This window comes from Ranitomeya imitator, chromosome 3, assembly GCF_032444005.1.
Source record: "Ranitomeya imitator isolate aRanImi1 chromosome 3, aRanImi1.pri, whole genome shotgun sequence".
In the NCBI taxonomy this organism is placed as follows: domain Eukaryota; kingdom Metazoa; phylum Chordata; class Amphibia; order Anura; family Dendrobatidae; genus Ranitomeya; species Ranitomeya imitator.
Window position 1 is genome coordinate 114,328,107 of NC_091284.1, and position 13,541 is coordinate 114,341,647.

At 41.3% G+C, this 13,541-nt stretch overlaps 1 protein-coding gene across 1 annotated transcript in view; it reads left to right on the forward strand.

Annotated features, from left to right (window-relative positions):
- COL26A1 (collagen type XXVI alpha 1 chain) overlaps positions 1-13,541 on the forward strand; it is an 817,346-nt gene that overhangs the window by 318,471 nt on the left and 485,334 nt on the right. The window contains exon 3 of the mRNA XM_069761307.1: positions 10,308-10,411. Coding sequence (XP_069617408.1) covers positions 10,308-10,411 — 104 coding nt within the window. The remainder of the gene's footprint in view (positions 1-10,307; positions 10,412-13,541) is intronic.

A 13,541-nucleotide genomic window follows, 5' to 3' on the forward strand; every position in this document is an offset into this window, starting at 1 on the left:
GTATTTATTGGAACAATATTTTTTTTATTATTTATTTTTTTTACTTTGCACTTTGCTGTGCACTGTGTCAGATCAGCGATCTGAAGTGCACTCCTGGAGGCTTCCCGGCGCCTGCTCTGAGCAGGCGCTGTGAAGTCACCTCAATGCAGGACCCGGATGCAGCCCCGTGGCCATTTTGGATCTGGGCCTGCTGCAGGGAGGAGGAGGTAAGGACCCTCGGAGCAAAACGATCACATCACCCCCTCTCTGCGCGATGCTTCCCTATACCACCAGAACACTGCGATCATGTTTGATCGCAGTGCACCGGGGGTTAATGTGCCGCGGGCGGTCCGTCACGGCTCCTGGCACATAGTGTCAGATGTCAGCTGCGATAGTCAGCTGACACCCGGCTGCGATCGGCCGCGCTCCCCCCGTGAGGCGGCTGATCGCGCTGGACTTACTATTCCATCCTTGGGAAGTAGGGTCCACCCCACATAGACGGAATAGTACGTCCAATGGCAGAAAGGGGTTAAAAACATTTAAAAATCACAACTCAGATTACAATCCAGAAAGTACGGGTCATAAAATGATGTGTACAATACACCAGAACCCTACATGCCATAATACTTAATGATAAGCGTACCTCTAAACCAGAGCAGTCAGTGCCCGAGAACCAATGAGAAGCCACATCACGGACATTCTCAGTAAGATGATTTCTCGATTTAGGCTCCAGAGGGTAGTGCTGCCTCTGTATACCACTGGTTACCAAAGGCTTAGCTGGAGAGCCAGCAGTAACCACATTGACACTACAAAGTAGTGCAAGATGCTGGGACTGATGTCTGTGCTAAGCAACAATCCCAGTGGCTGGGCCTGAATGGGAGACCGCAGAGGCAGGACCGCCCGTGGCACATTAACCCCCGGTGCACTGCGATCAAACATGATCGCAGTGTTCTGGTGGTATAGGGAAGCATCGCGCAGAGAGGGGGTCCATCCTGTGCAGAGGAAGAATCCAAACACATACCTTCAAAATCCTTTTTTCTTGCATTTGGTCTCTTTTGCAATCCTCACTTCATTACTCGTTTTAGCTCTTCTATCGCTTGCCCTGTATCCCCTGCAGACAGCTTTTTATTCTTCTTTAGATATGCCCTCCTCTTTCCATGTGATATAATTTTCTTTTTCCTTTTTAGCAAGTTCTGTGTCATCCATCCTGATCTCTTTAAATGCTTCCAATTCTTCCTTCTTTTCGGGATTGTTACTCATTATGCAGTAACATTAATTTAGCAAAATCTCCAATCCTTCTTGGACATTTCTGTCCTTTAGAACATTCAGCCATTGGACTTTTTCTACCCTCTTTCTGAGTCCACTAAAATCTGCCTTTCTTAAGTTCAACCTTAAAATCTGAGTTCTCCCAGGTCTTCCTCCTCTTGTCATCCAAAATTCGAGGATAGCATGATCGCTGCCTCCTAAATTCCCAGCCACCTTTACTCGGTCAACCATTTCCTCCCTGTTGGTAAGAGTTAGGTCCAAGATTACAAATTCTCTTGTTCTCTCTTCTACCTTTTGAAAGATAAAGTTGTCATCGAGAAAAGATAGGAATTTTCTGAACCTAATACTTTTGCCTGAAAAAGATTCCCAAAAATTATCTGGACAGTTAAAGTATCCCATGATCACTATGTCGTACTATTTTTTAGATCAAAGACATCTGATGTAAAAAGAGTTCATCCATATCTTCAGTCTAGCCAGGTGAAATATAGTAGAGAATCCCCCACGACCACCACTCTCCTTTTCTTCTTCACCACAGAAGCTTCTTTTTCTCCCTTCAAGAGGCTTCCTACTGCTTACTGCAGTGTTCTTTGTTGGCAAAGCACTGTTTTGAAGTACATCTTTGTAGATGTCCTGCGTGAGAGCCTGGTATCGGTTCTTTAGAAGTGTGGGTGCTGACTGTCTCCTCATCCACCGGCTTATTTGGGTCACATGCTTCCATTTCTCTTCTTCTGCAGGTAGATTACAAAGTGATTCTTTTTGAACATTCTGAATAGTTATTTCTGCTCTGTCATTAGCTTCTGCAGAAACGCTGAAAAGTTTTTCTCTTGCAATATTCTGAAAAGATTCTTCTTCTCTGTCCTCTGTCCTTACATCCTCATCTTCTTTCGGTGAAGCTATTCTCTCCTGAATACGATGAATCTTTTCCTCTAACAGAGTCATAAACTTGCATTTCTGGCACGTAAAGCTTGTATTTTCCCCTGGCAAATCTATAAACATATAGCACACATTGCAGCACACCATATGGGTAATCTCCTTTTCCATGTTGAACAAAATTAATTGTGAAAATTTTGTTTGATTATTTTCTGCAAGCAGCTCGATCTAGCTACACCAAAAGATCTTCCGATTTGCAGCGACACTTCACTCTTCCCAGAATGCACCAGAAATATGCAAATTACCTCCCTCAAGCTTTAATTCCTGGTTTGATTATTTCCTTCAAGCAGCTCAATCCAGATACCCAAAGATCTTCAGATTCACAGAAACTCTTCACTTTTGCCAGACTTTCTCAGCACTTGGAATTTTGTTCCCATCTTCCAGTACATTAAATGGGAAAATGAAAAGTGCCATTTAAAACTACAATTTGTCCTGCAAAATAGAAGGTCATGATCATATTAATGAAAAAAATAAAAAAGTTATGAATCTTGGAAAAAGGGGAGGAAAAAACTAAAGGGCAAAAATGCAAATTCGCTCAGTCGGAAATGGGTTAAACTCTTGGTGGGAGATGCAGAATATTTCAGCACTAACCTTAAATGTATCTATCTACTACAAACGATGCACCCCTAGCTGATATTTTGACAGATCCTGTCTTATACATATATAACAAGTATCAGACTCTGTTATTATTTTTTACTTGGCAGTGCATATGTATCCCCTAGTTTTCATCTGGACCCAATTCCCATATCACGCAGCAAAAATCATTGGTAGCTCCTCATACCAGTTAATTCTACTGCTGTTGCTAGACAGATGATGAGATAGAGGGGTCAAAACCTGTACAGGACTGAATGTATTTTAATTGTTCTGGAAAGCAAATCGGTTGAAGGTGCAGAAGTCTCATTGACAGTTACAGGAATCGTTTCTTTGCAGTGATTGCCTCAAAAGGTTGTGCAATAAAATATTAAGTAAAGGGTACCATCATTTCTGTCCAGGCCTATTTCATGAGTTTTATTTTTTTTTTAATTCTGTGGAAGCATGGTTGAAAAGCAATGTCTGACTTTCATTTGTTCATCTTTTATTTATTAATGCTTTTGTCAGATTCAAGTTATTTCTGTGACCATTGTGGGTTTTTCTGCCATTAAATGAGGGCTACCAACAATTTTGACCACGTATGTATACATTATTCCTATAGGTATCATCTGTTTAGATAAAATGATGCTACTTAATTGCGTATATGTATTTTAACCCCTTTTTGACCTCGGACAGGAGGTCAGCTGACATGTGCCCGTAATAGCGGTGGGTGGAATCACGATTCACCCGCCACCATTAACTAGTTAAATGCCGCTGTCAAATGCTGACAGCGGGATTTAACTAGCGCTTCTGGCCATTGGGACAGAAATGCGCGCATCGCTGACCCACGTTAGGTGATTGGGGGTCAGTGATGTGTCGGCATGACAACCAGAGGTCTTTAAAGACCTCTATGGTTGTTGATGCCGGATTGCTGTGAGCGCCACCCTGTGATCGGCGCTCATAGCAATGCAGCAATTCTACTACATAGGAGCGATCTGAGCTTCGCTCCTATGTAGCAGAACCAATCAGGCTATGCCAGCTTCTATCCTCCCATGGAGGCTCTTGAAGATTGGCAAAAGTAAAAAAAGGTTTTAAAAAATATGAAAAAAATAAAAAAATATAAAAGTTTAAATCACCCCCCTTTCGCTCCATTCAAAATAAAACAATAAAATTTACACATATTTGGTATCGCCGTGTTCAGAGTCACCCGATCTATCGATAAAAAAAGGATTCACCTGATCACTAAATGGCGTAGCGAGAAAAAATTGCAACGCCAGAATTATATTTGTTTGGTCGCTGCGACGTTGCATTAAAATGCAATAACGGGCGATCAAAAGAACGTATCTACACCAAACTAGTATAATTAAAAATGTCAGCTCGGCGTGCAAAAAAAAAGCCCTCAGGAAAAATAGAGATGCTATGGGTATAGGAAAATTGGGCAAATTTTTTTTTTTTTAGCAAAGTTTGGAATTTTTTTTACCATTTAGCTAAAAAGAACATATACATGTTTGGTGTCTATGAACTTGTAATGACCTGCAGAATCAAAATGGCAGGTCAGTTATAGCATTTAATGAACCTAGCAAAAAAGCCAAACAAAAAACCAGTGTGGGATTGCACATTTTTTGCAATTTCACCCCACTTGGAATTTTTTCCCCGTTTTCTAGTACATGACATGCTAAAACCAATGATATTGTTCAAAAGTACAACTTGTCCTGAAAAAAAATAAGCCCTCACGTGGACATATTGACAGAAAAATAAAAAAGTTATGGCTCTGGGAAGGAGGGGAGCGAAAAAAAAAAATGGAAAAACGAAAATACCCTGCGTTATGAAGGGGTTAAGAGAAGCGATCACCAGGTTTTTGCCACCTAATGTAAGAGCAACTTAATGTAGAGACAGAGACTGAAGAGAATTCAGAGATGTGCAAAAAGGAGCAATCAGGTCCAGGTGCACAGCAAAATGCTCCAGTAATAGCATCAGTCCAAACTAAAGACAGCACTCACATCTTAAAATAATTGCTTTATTGATCCTGTAGTATAAGAGGCACAAAAATGGTTGAGCACTAGTGAAGGACGAACCCCTGGATGTTCGGTTCTGGTGGGTTCCGCCGAACAGTTAAAAAAAAGTTTGGTTCGGGTACTAGAACAGTACCTTTACCCGAACCCAGACCTCATTCTCGTGAATTGGTGACTCAAACACCCAGTGTTTGCAACCCTGTCATGTGCTTGACAGTGTGGAAAAAACTGCCTCTAATCAGCTGCAGGCGCATCAAAACAAAAACTAAAAACAAAAACTAAAAACAAAAATCTAGCCAGCTTGGCAATACAAGCCCATCCGGTCTCAAGGGTGTGCAGAACAGTCCCTCAACTTCCTTCAGAGAAGAAAAACACAGGCCACAAATGTTACTGGTCTCCAATCTTTAGATAGGGGTTCCTCGGAACCTCACCCCTCAAAATTGCCCACTGGACCAAATGAGTGAATGCAACTGCCTAGTGGGCACCATGGTCATTGCCCAGTTGTTTCCTGGATTCTCTCCACGTTCTTGCAGGTTTTTCTCAGGCAGAGTTAAGCCACTCCCAGAGGAAGACATCACTGGTACTACCTGTACATCTGCATCAGGCTTTCAGAGTAAAGTCAAGGGCCCAAATCCTTCCCAAAGCCCCCTTACCATCTTTGTCCTCTCGGCATATCACTACTTAATGCTTCTGAGGAATTCACAGCAGCTAATTTTGGTTGACAACTGAGCATGAAGTGGAGAATTTGGGAGTTGTAAGAGGAGTGGAATACCATCATCTACCCCCTCACACCAGCTTGCACCACCGAGCAGCAGCTAACTCCATGGGAGTAACCTCTCTGTAAGTCCAAATCCCTGTACAGAGGTTTAATTATGAAGGCTAGGGCAACCTCTGTGTTCTGGAAAATGGAGTCGCTAGTGCCAAGCCTGTTTGAGGTAGCCATTTTGGAGCTGCCAGGTGACCACAAACAGTACTTGCACGACACAGGGTCTCTGCCCTTACATCATTCTGCTCTGAAATAGGGTAGCAAAAATCTGGTGACAGATTCCCGTTAAGAGCTTTAATGTGCATTTAGATTTCAATGTTGATTTTGGTCTGTCTGTCACCTTAACAATAGACTATAGAACAAGTTGTCCAGTGCTCGTTTAGTTGTCTCTTTACACAGGCTGACGAATAATAGTGGGAACAGGATGACTGCTGATTTGATTTTTCTCTCCCATATATTACTATGTTGTTGGCCCCTGTCCACACTGCTTGATATGCTGATGATAACGATTTTTTTGCTGACATAAACAAGCCAATAACCTGACAAACAAACATTTTGCTCATTCCGCAGGTAATCGCTGGCATGTTTATATGGGCTGATAATCATCAGCTATCAACAAAGCAATCACATCGACCTAGAATTACAAAACTATCCAAATTCAGTTGATTTTTAATTGTTGCCATCCTGTCCTAGAATTCGATCACACTTCTGTCTGCCAAGCCACTGATGACTCAGCCTTTTGCCAGGAGACCATCAATTTGATAACAGAATATGTTCTTGCAAACAGATGTGGATCTTGCTATAAAGCCCATGTTCTCAGCTGCTTCCCTTCACCAGTCTTACTGTTTTTATTATGTCCATTGCGAAATAATCTGATCAGTGGCATATGCTGGAGAGTGAAGCACTAATTGTGGACACAACAAAGGAATATAAATCTGGCCGAGTAGTCATCAGCATTGCACATACAGTAAATAGTTAGTGGTGATACATGGTTTCGTTATGGCGTGCTGGGATATTGTTGGACTTTGCTATGTAGATTCATTCACAAGTAAAAGATCAACTTGATATTTATCTATGCATGTTACAGTAAATAGATATAGTTGATCTATTCATATTGTTGAATAGATTTTTCAGATTGGTGTAAAACACTGATGTGGCAGCTGTCCATTAAGGCCAGTGGCATAAACCTGCAGTAGTGGCAGGTAATGAACTGTGTGGGTGGAACAGCACAGGTCTCACACCCCTTACCCTTTATAGTAACCCCTTACCCTTTATATCTTCTATTCAGAGACAGTTATATACATCAGATTCCATCCATCTCCCAGTATAATCCCCATGTCTCTTAGGCGGCATTCCGATGACCATATAAATCGGTCCGAGATTGTACTGCAATCCAAGGGCTGGCCAGGGGGTCTGCCGAACTGAGACTGACAGCTTCATTGAAATATATTGTTAAAGCTGGCAGAATGCACCAAATAAATATAAATATAGTAAAACGTGCTTTCGCAGCCCGGGGTCCACCGTGCAGAGATGAAACCTGGTGCTAGGTAATGGCGGCACTATATGGCGGTACTACGCCAGAATAAACACGGGTTCTGTCACCCGGTATGAACTGATGCAAACTCTGTTGCTTCACAGAGTCGCAGGGAAACAAAGGCTGTGCCCTGTTAGCAGACACAGGGTGCAACAGATGGACGCTAGTGGGATCCCTGAAATTCACCCCCACTATGCTGGTGATTGATCTCGCTCTGACCCTCGGTGGCTTTTGAGCCCGCGTCTGAGGATGCCCTGAGTCAGATGCTGAGATCAAGTGGGAGTTCCCACCCTACACTGACCGGATGTCAGGACTAATTAAAGATTACCGCACAGAGTGCGTACAGTGTCGCTCTGGCGGACGCAACTAACCACCCTAACTAGGGTTAGGAAAGCGCACTGATTGCGCATGGCGCCGCACTGGCGGTCACTGCTGGTTTGACGCAGTAAGGATCGTGCTCTTGTGTTTAGGATAGCACTGTCAGGCGCTAGGTAGCTCCAACATTCAAGAGCATTCAACAACACTAGGAATGGGAATGATTATGGAACAATCCCCAGAACAGGCATACATCTACACACACACGATAACAGGTTTATACTAGCACATGGCCGTGCAGCCATGCGAACCTTTTATAGTGGAAGCTCTCCGGGACCTTCCTAGTAGTCCAATAGAAGCTGCTACAGGACCTGAGCATGTGACCCCCGACCTCCAATGGGAGGTCGTCCCTTGGGCATGCTCAGAAGAAGAAAAGCAGGACTTAGTCCCAGGAGCGCCCGCTCGCCACTGATCAGTACTGGTTACGATGGCTGAGCCTGGAAGGACAGCAGTAACCAGCTGCACAGTATCAGCTTGAGCCATACGCTGGGACCAAAGTCTCTGCTGAGCAGGCTCCAATGCGGCTGGAGGAGAATGGGAGACCGCAGCAGAGATGGTTCAAGATCCCCCCTGTGCAGCGGCGGGAACTCGACACCTAGCATATACAGTATGAAGCTGTCCTGCATATGTCACTGCTTTGAGGTCCGTTCTCAGACCAATTTAAACAGACATCTGAATGCACCCTAAGGGTGATAGCCCCGACTATATGCACCCGAAACTCTATTCAGTGTGATTCACAATGGCTGCCAAATTTTTAAACAAAATTGTGTAGCCTGTGGGCATTACATTGAGTTGAGTTTCAGATACACACTATCAGCCACTGTATGTTATTTCTCCTAACAGCTGATAAGGAATAACTTCTCAATCTCTCATGGATGACATCACAAGTCACAACCTTCTCTAAGGATTAAAGGGAACCTATCAGCAGGATTGTGCACAGTAACCTACAGACACTGTCATGTCGGCGCCATTATACTGATTGAAATGATACCTTAGTTGATGAAATCTATCTCATGGTTGTTTAATCTTCATTAGTTAATGATATGCTTGTGCTCTGGGGCATTCCTGGAGGGGGCTTTATGTGATGCTCTGATTAGGTATTCATAATGCAGACTGCTGACAGGTCACTGATCCCTCACTGACATGCCCCCTAGTTTACATAATGAATACCTGCACATACTGAAAAAAAAAACTTCTGCAGACAGGTGCCAGCCATGATACCTGTGCTACAGCATAATCACATGTTTAGTGACCTAGTAATAACTGTTCTTGATGCGCCGGCGGCACCATCTTGTTGGAGAAGAAAGAATAAAATTCCTCCTCCAAGATGGCGATCTCAAGCGTTTTTTTTTATCAAAGTGCTGGAGTGTATCTTCTAATCTAAGTTCCATCATCATAGTCTTTTACTTAAGAGCTGCCATCTTCACCTTTCACTGGCACTGCTTCGGTGTCTGTAACTTCGGACTGACCAGAAGTCAGAGGTAACGGTCACATGCTCTCAGTGTAAGTCCATGAGAACTATAACAAAGCTATCACAGACTTATTTTGACCTCCGTCTCGCTCCAGAAAACAATGGAGCAAGCCGGCAAGTCACAACCTGCTGAAGATTGACCACAGCAGTGCCAATAGAAAGTGAAGATGGCAGCTTATTAATAATAATAATAATAATTTTAATTTCTATAGTGCCAACATATTCCACAGCACTTTACATTACAGAGGGGACTTGTACAGACAATAAAGGCATTACAGAATAACACATAATTCAGCAGATACCATGAGGAGTGAGGGCCCTGCTCACAAGCTGACAATCTATGAAGAAATAGGGGAGATATGAAAGGTGAATGGTAAAAAGCTCTTCTATTGTACAGTGAAGCCAACAATATAATAAGTAGGGTATTCACATAACACTGCTGGAACTGGTCACAAGCCAGTATGTGCATAAGTACAAGCACAGAGGGCTTTTAAGGGCATGGCGGTCATGTGAACAGATGCTACAAGGGTCCTGACATTGATGAAATTTTTATATGGGCAAAAAAAGTGATAATTAGATAACTGAGGTGAGACGATAGACCAGTCTAAAGAAATGCAGTTTTAGGGCACGCTTGAAACTGTGGGTATTGGAAATTAATTGAATTGTCCTGGATAGTGCATTGCAGAGAATTGGCGCAGCTCTCGAAATGTCTTGGAGATGGGAGTGGGAGATTCAGACTATTGAGGTTGTTGGTCTTAGGTCATTAGCAGAATGGAGGGCAAGGGTAGGGTGGTAGACTGAGACGAGGGAGGAGATGTAGGGTGGTGCTAAACCTTGGAGCACTTTGTGGGTGAGTGTGATAAGTTTATATTGGACTCTGTAGAGGATGGGCAACCAGTGCAATGACAGTCACAGGGTGGAGGAATTGGTGTAGCTGTTGGACAGAAGTATGATCCTGGCTGCTGAATTCAGGATGGATTGCGGAGGGGAGTGTTTAGTAAGAGGGAGAATGATTAGTAGAGATTTGCAATAGTCCAGACGACAATGAATAAAAGCAACAGTAAGAGTTTTTGAAGAGTCAAAGGTAAGAAAAGACTAAGTGCAGGGACTTTAGATTAGAAGCACCACTCCAGCGCTGCTTTAAGATGGGAGCAAGGCTTATAAAATGTCCATGTTAATATCAGATGAGAAAACTTTCAAAATGGATTATTCAGCCATTCTGATGTGAATATTCAAAATAAGGCCACAAGCCACATCAGGCCTAAGACATCTATGTAATAGTGTTTGTATTGTAAGTACTCTTGTAATGCATTCTCTTTAACACTTTGGAAATTATTTGGCCAATCAGTGGTATTTCCTCTGTTAATTTATAGTTTGAAGTATTCTGACTTTGTTCTTTATTAGTTATAGGACTGTGCTGAGACCCATATATAAAATGTCATATCGTACAGCCACAGCATTGGAGTGGAGATGCTGCCCAGGTTTCACAGGAAGTAACTGTGAGGAGGGTAAGTGAATGGACATAAAAATAAAATAAATATAGCACATTTAGTATACTATATGGATTGTTACACACATTTGATTATTTATTTGACATAATTCTAAAATGTTTTGTTTCATCCTGTTAAGTTTATAAGACTTTAGCATTTTAATTTGTTTTGTGTTGTATAAATTTAAAAGAGGTCTTTCAGTGCCTGTCCGTCAAGTGATTAATAAAAAGGGTTTAGATTTTTCACTAGTGGAATATAAAATGATTCTGAATATTTTGTAAAAGAGAGATGAAACAATACTAGTGTTTATGGTAAAAAAAAAAAAACCCTCCAATTAAATGTCTTTGGATTGACTAATGTTTAAAGTTGCCATTTTTATGGTTCCCACTTCAGAAACTGTATAGATACAGATAGATGATAGCACTATAGTAAAACAACTACCTCTGGGCAAAAAAAGGAAAATTCATGTTTTTCTCATATTTATATAATTTTCCCGATTGGAGATTACTATAAGTTATGTTCTATCAATAGTACAGGTAAAACGTATTGAATACTATGTGTCTGACCGTGGGGTCCCCCTCCAAACCTGAAAATGGGGCATTTGTACCACCTGTCCATTTATTCTCTATGGGACTGCTGGAGATAGCCGAGTACAGCATTACACAATGATGGAAGCTGTAGTATCAGGTGAGTTTGTGAAAAAATAGAACATTGCATAAAATTAGCATTAAGTCCCACAGATTGATGTTACAGCATTCTTTCCAAGTTTAATTGGCTATTATGCAACAAATCAGCATGAAATTGTTTTCTTATTGGTTTCTTTAAAGAAAGACATACCATAATGGTAGGAGAATTTGTATTCGACCAAGTATCTGGCTTCTCATGTAAGGGAAGAAGCTAGTTCTGCATGACTATTATGAGATCTTCAAGAACAAGCTAAGAATTTATGTTATTTTATGAATTTGTAGAAATGATTTAACAAGCTCTGAATCTGGTGTCTCGAGCTGCCAAATTTACCATACAATAGGCAGTCGTGAAAAATACGTTCAGTATTAGCATTTTCAATTAATGTAGAAAAAACATGGTAAAAAGAGTGGAAGTATATATAACAGGTTATAGCTCTGATTGTACTTGGCATGTGGAGAACAGTTGTTTCAGGCTATCCGAGAAATACTTTCCATGACTGCGATTATTTTTATGTCACTGAAAAATACTGAAATGACTTAGAAGATAATTACATGACTGTAAAGGACCCCACTGGGCTGGCAATGACTTTTACTTAGAGATAATGTAGGCACTTTATTTCATGGTTTTAGGAAAAATTGTAAAGGCAAACATTCTGGAAGAACAAGTTGAACACCTGCAAGTTTTTATGTAAAAAGCAGATTTGACATGTTGTACAGGCATTTTATTTACCCTGGACAAACTCGACGAAAAAGCAGTGACTTTTTGTGATCTGTCTATCAAAACCCAACCACTGGCCACTATTGGCGTCCTTTGTTTAGGGCGAGAGGTGGTCACTGTCAGGTCAGTGATCTGAGACCACAGAATCTCTTTACCTCCCGGCATCCCCAGCTCTTCTTTTGATTGGCTCGGCTGGTGTGATGTCATGTGTGCGTCACTCCGCAATGGTGGACCACAGTCCTACAAAAATCGATTCTCCCATCTCTAGTGTTCATGCATGCATAGACATGGAGCAATGAGACATCACTAGGATTTAGTGCTAGGTCCCTTTCAAAGTGTTTCCAGCACAGTTGTGCTCTCGGTTACTACATATGCAGTGAGCTGCGACATGCCTCCATCACACCTCTGTAGTATGCAATTATTGACTACACTTTAAAGTTGAGAATGTCAGATCACAGCCGAAAGTGTGAAAAATGAACATATGGATGATATATGAATGTGAAAAACGGATGTACAGAACAACATACGTTAAAAAAAAATCATAACACAAACAGATAGAACACTGTGCAATTAAAAATCGTAGGATGTTTTTTAATCTCTACGGCCCTTTCTATATCTGTTTTTCACATCCACATGTGAAAACAATGATAAATTGCCAATTCTGTTTCTTATGTCAATTTTTCAATGCTTCTATTATAAACAGATGCCAGCAGCAACTGCATTTGTTTTAATGAGCTCATTGAGTTCTACAGATATGGGCGAAAAACATGTTGTTTTTTTTTTCACACGGACTCTGTCTATGTGGAAAATTGCTCATCATTCACTTACATTGGTCCATATGTTTTCCATATGCATATCCTCTTTGCGTACGGACAACACACTAACCAAGAATGCAGTCATTAAAACGCGGCCTTAAAGTAAAACCTGGCAACTTTTATCACAGTTTTACTACCTTTTCTTTAAGATTGTTTCCTAGAATCCATCATCAAGCATCAATTGATAGATCTGTTATCCTTATCATGCATCTTGTGTGTAACATGGGACGTTATTCATATGTTAAAAAAAATATATTTTACAGTTCTGAACATAATTGCATTTGATTGAATCTGGACGCCTCGTGTATTCACAGTCTTAATTATGATAAACATTAAATTGTATCAAATAAATAATAAAAAATAAAAATACAATTGTAATAAAAAGAGTTGAAGCACCAAAATTGAAAGCTCTTTCACCAGTGTTAAGGGATTTTTTTGTTAAATATATAGCTACCTCTTAGTTCCAAATAAAGGGTGGTGCATAGACAAGAAGCAAAGAAAGTTATGCTATAGTTTAAATTAAAAAAAAGTCAGCACTCAATCTTCTTACTGTAAAAAAATCAGTCCTTTTTTCATTTTCATTGTTGTACAAGTAGCAACAGGGCAAAAAGTGCTAACGGCATGGCAGCAGGGGCAGAAAGTTCAAAAGAGAGACATGATGGAGAACGCATGTTTCGCGCTGGATTGCGCTTCAGCTGCTCCATATTTCATGGTCCACGGACCAGTAAAGCGCAATCCAGCGCGAAACGTGCATTGCCCGTCATGTCTCTTTTTTGTCTCAATCAGCTCCTGTGCTGTCTTTGAGAAAGTCTCTGACTGACAGGTTGGCTGACCACTTATCTCTGGGAGAACAATACAATTGGCAGTCTGAAGTGTGAATTGCCTATCTGCATCTCCCCAACCATCAATCAGCCAGAGCCCCCATACAT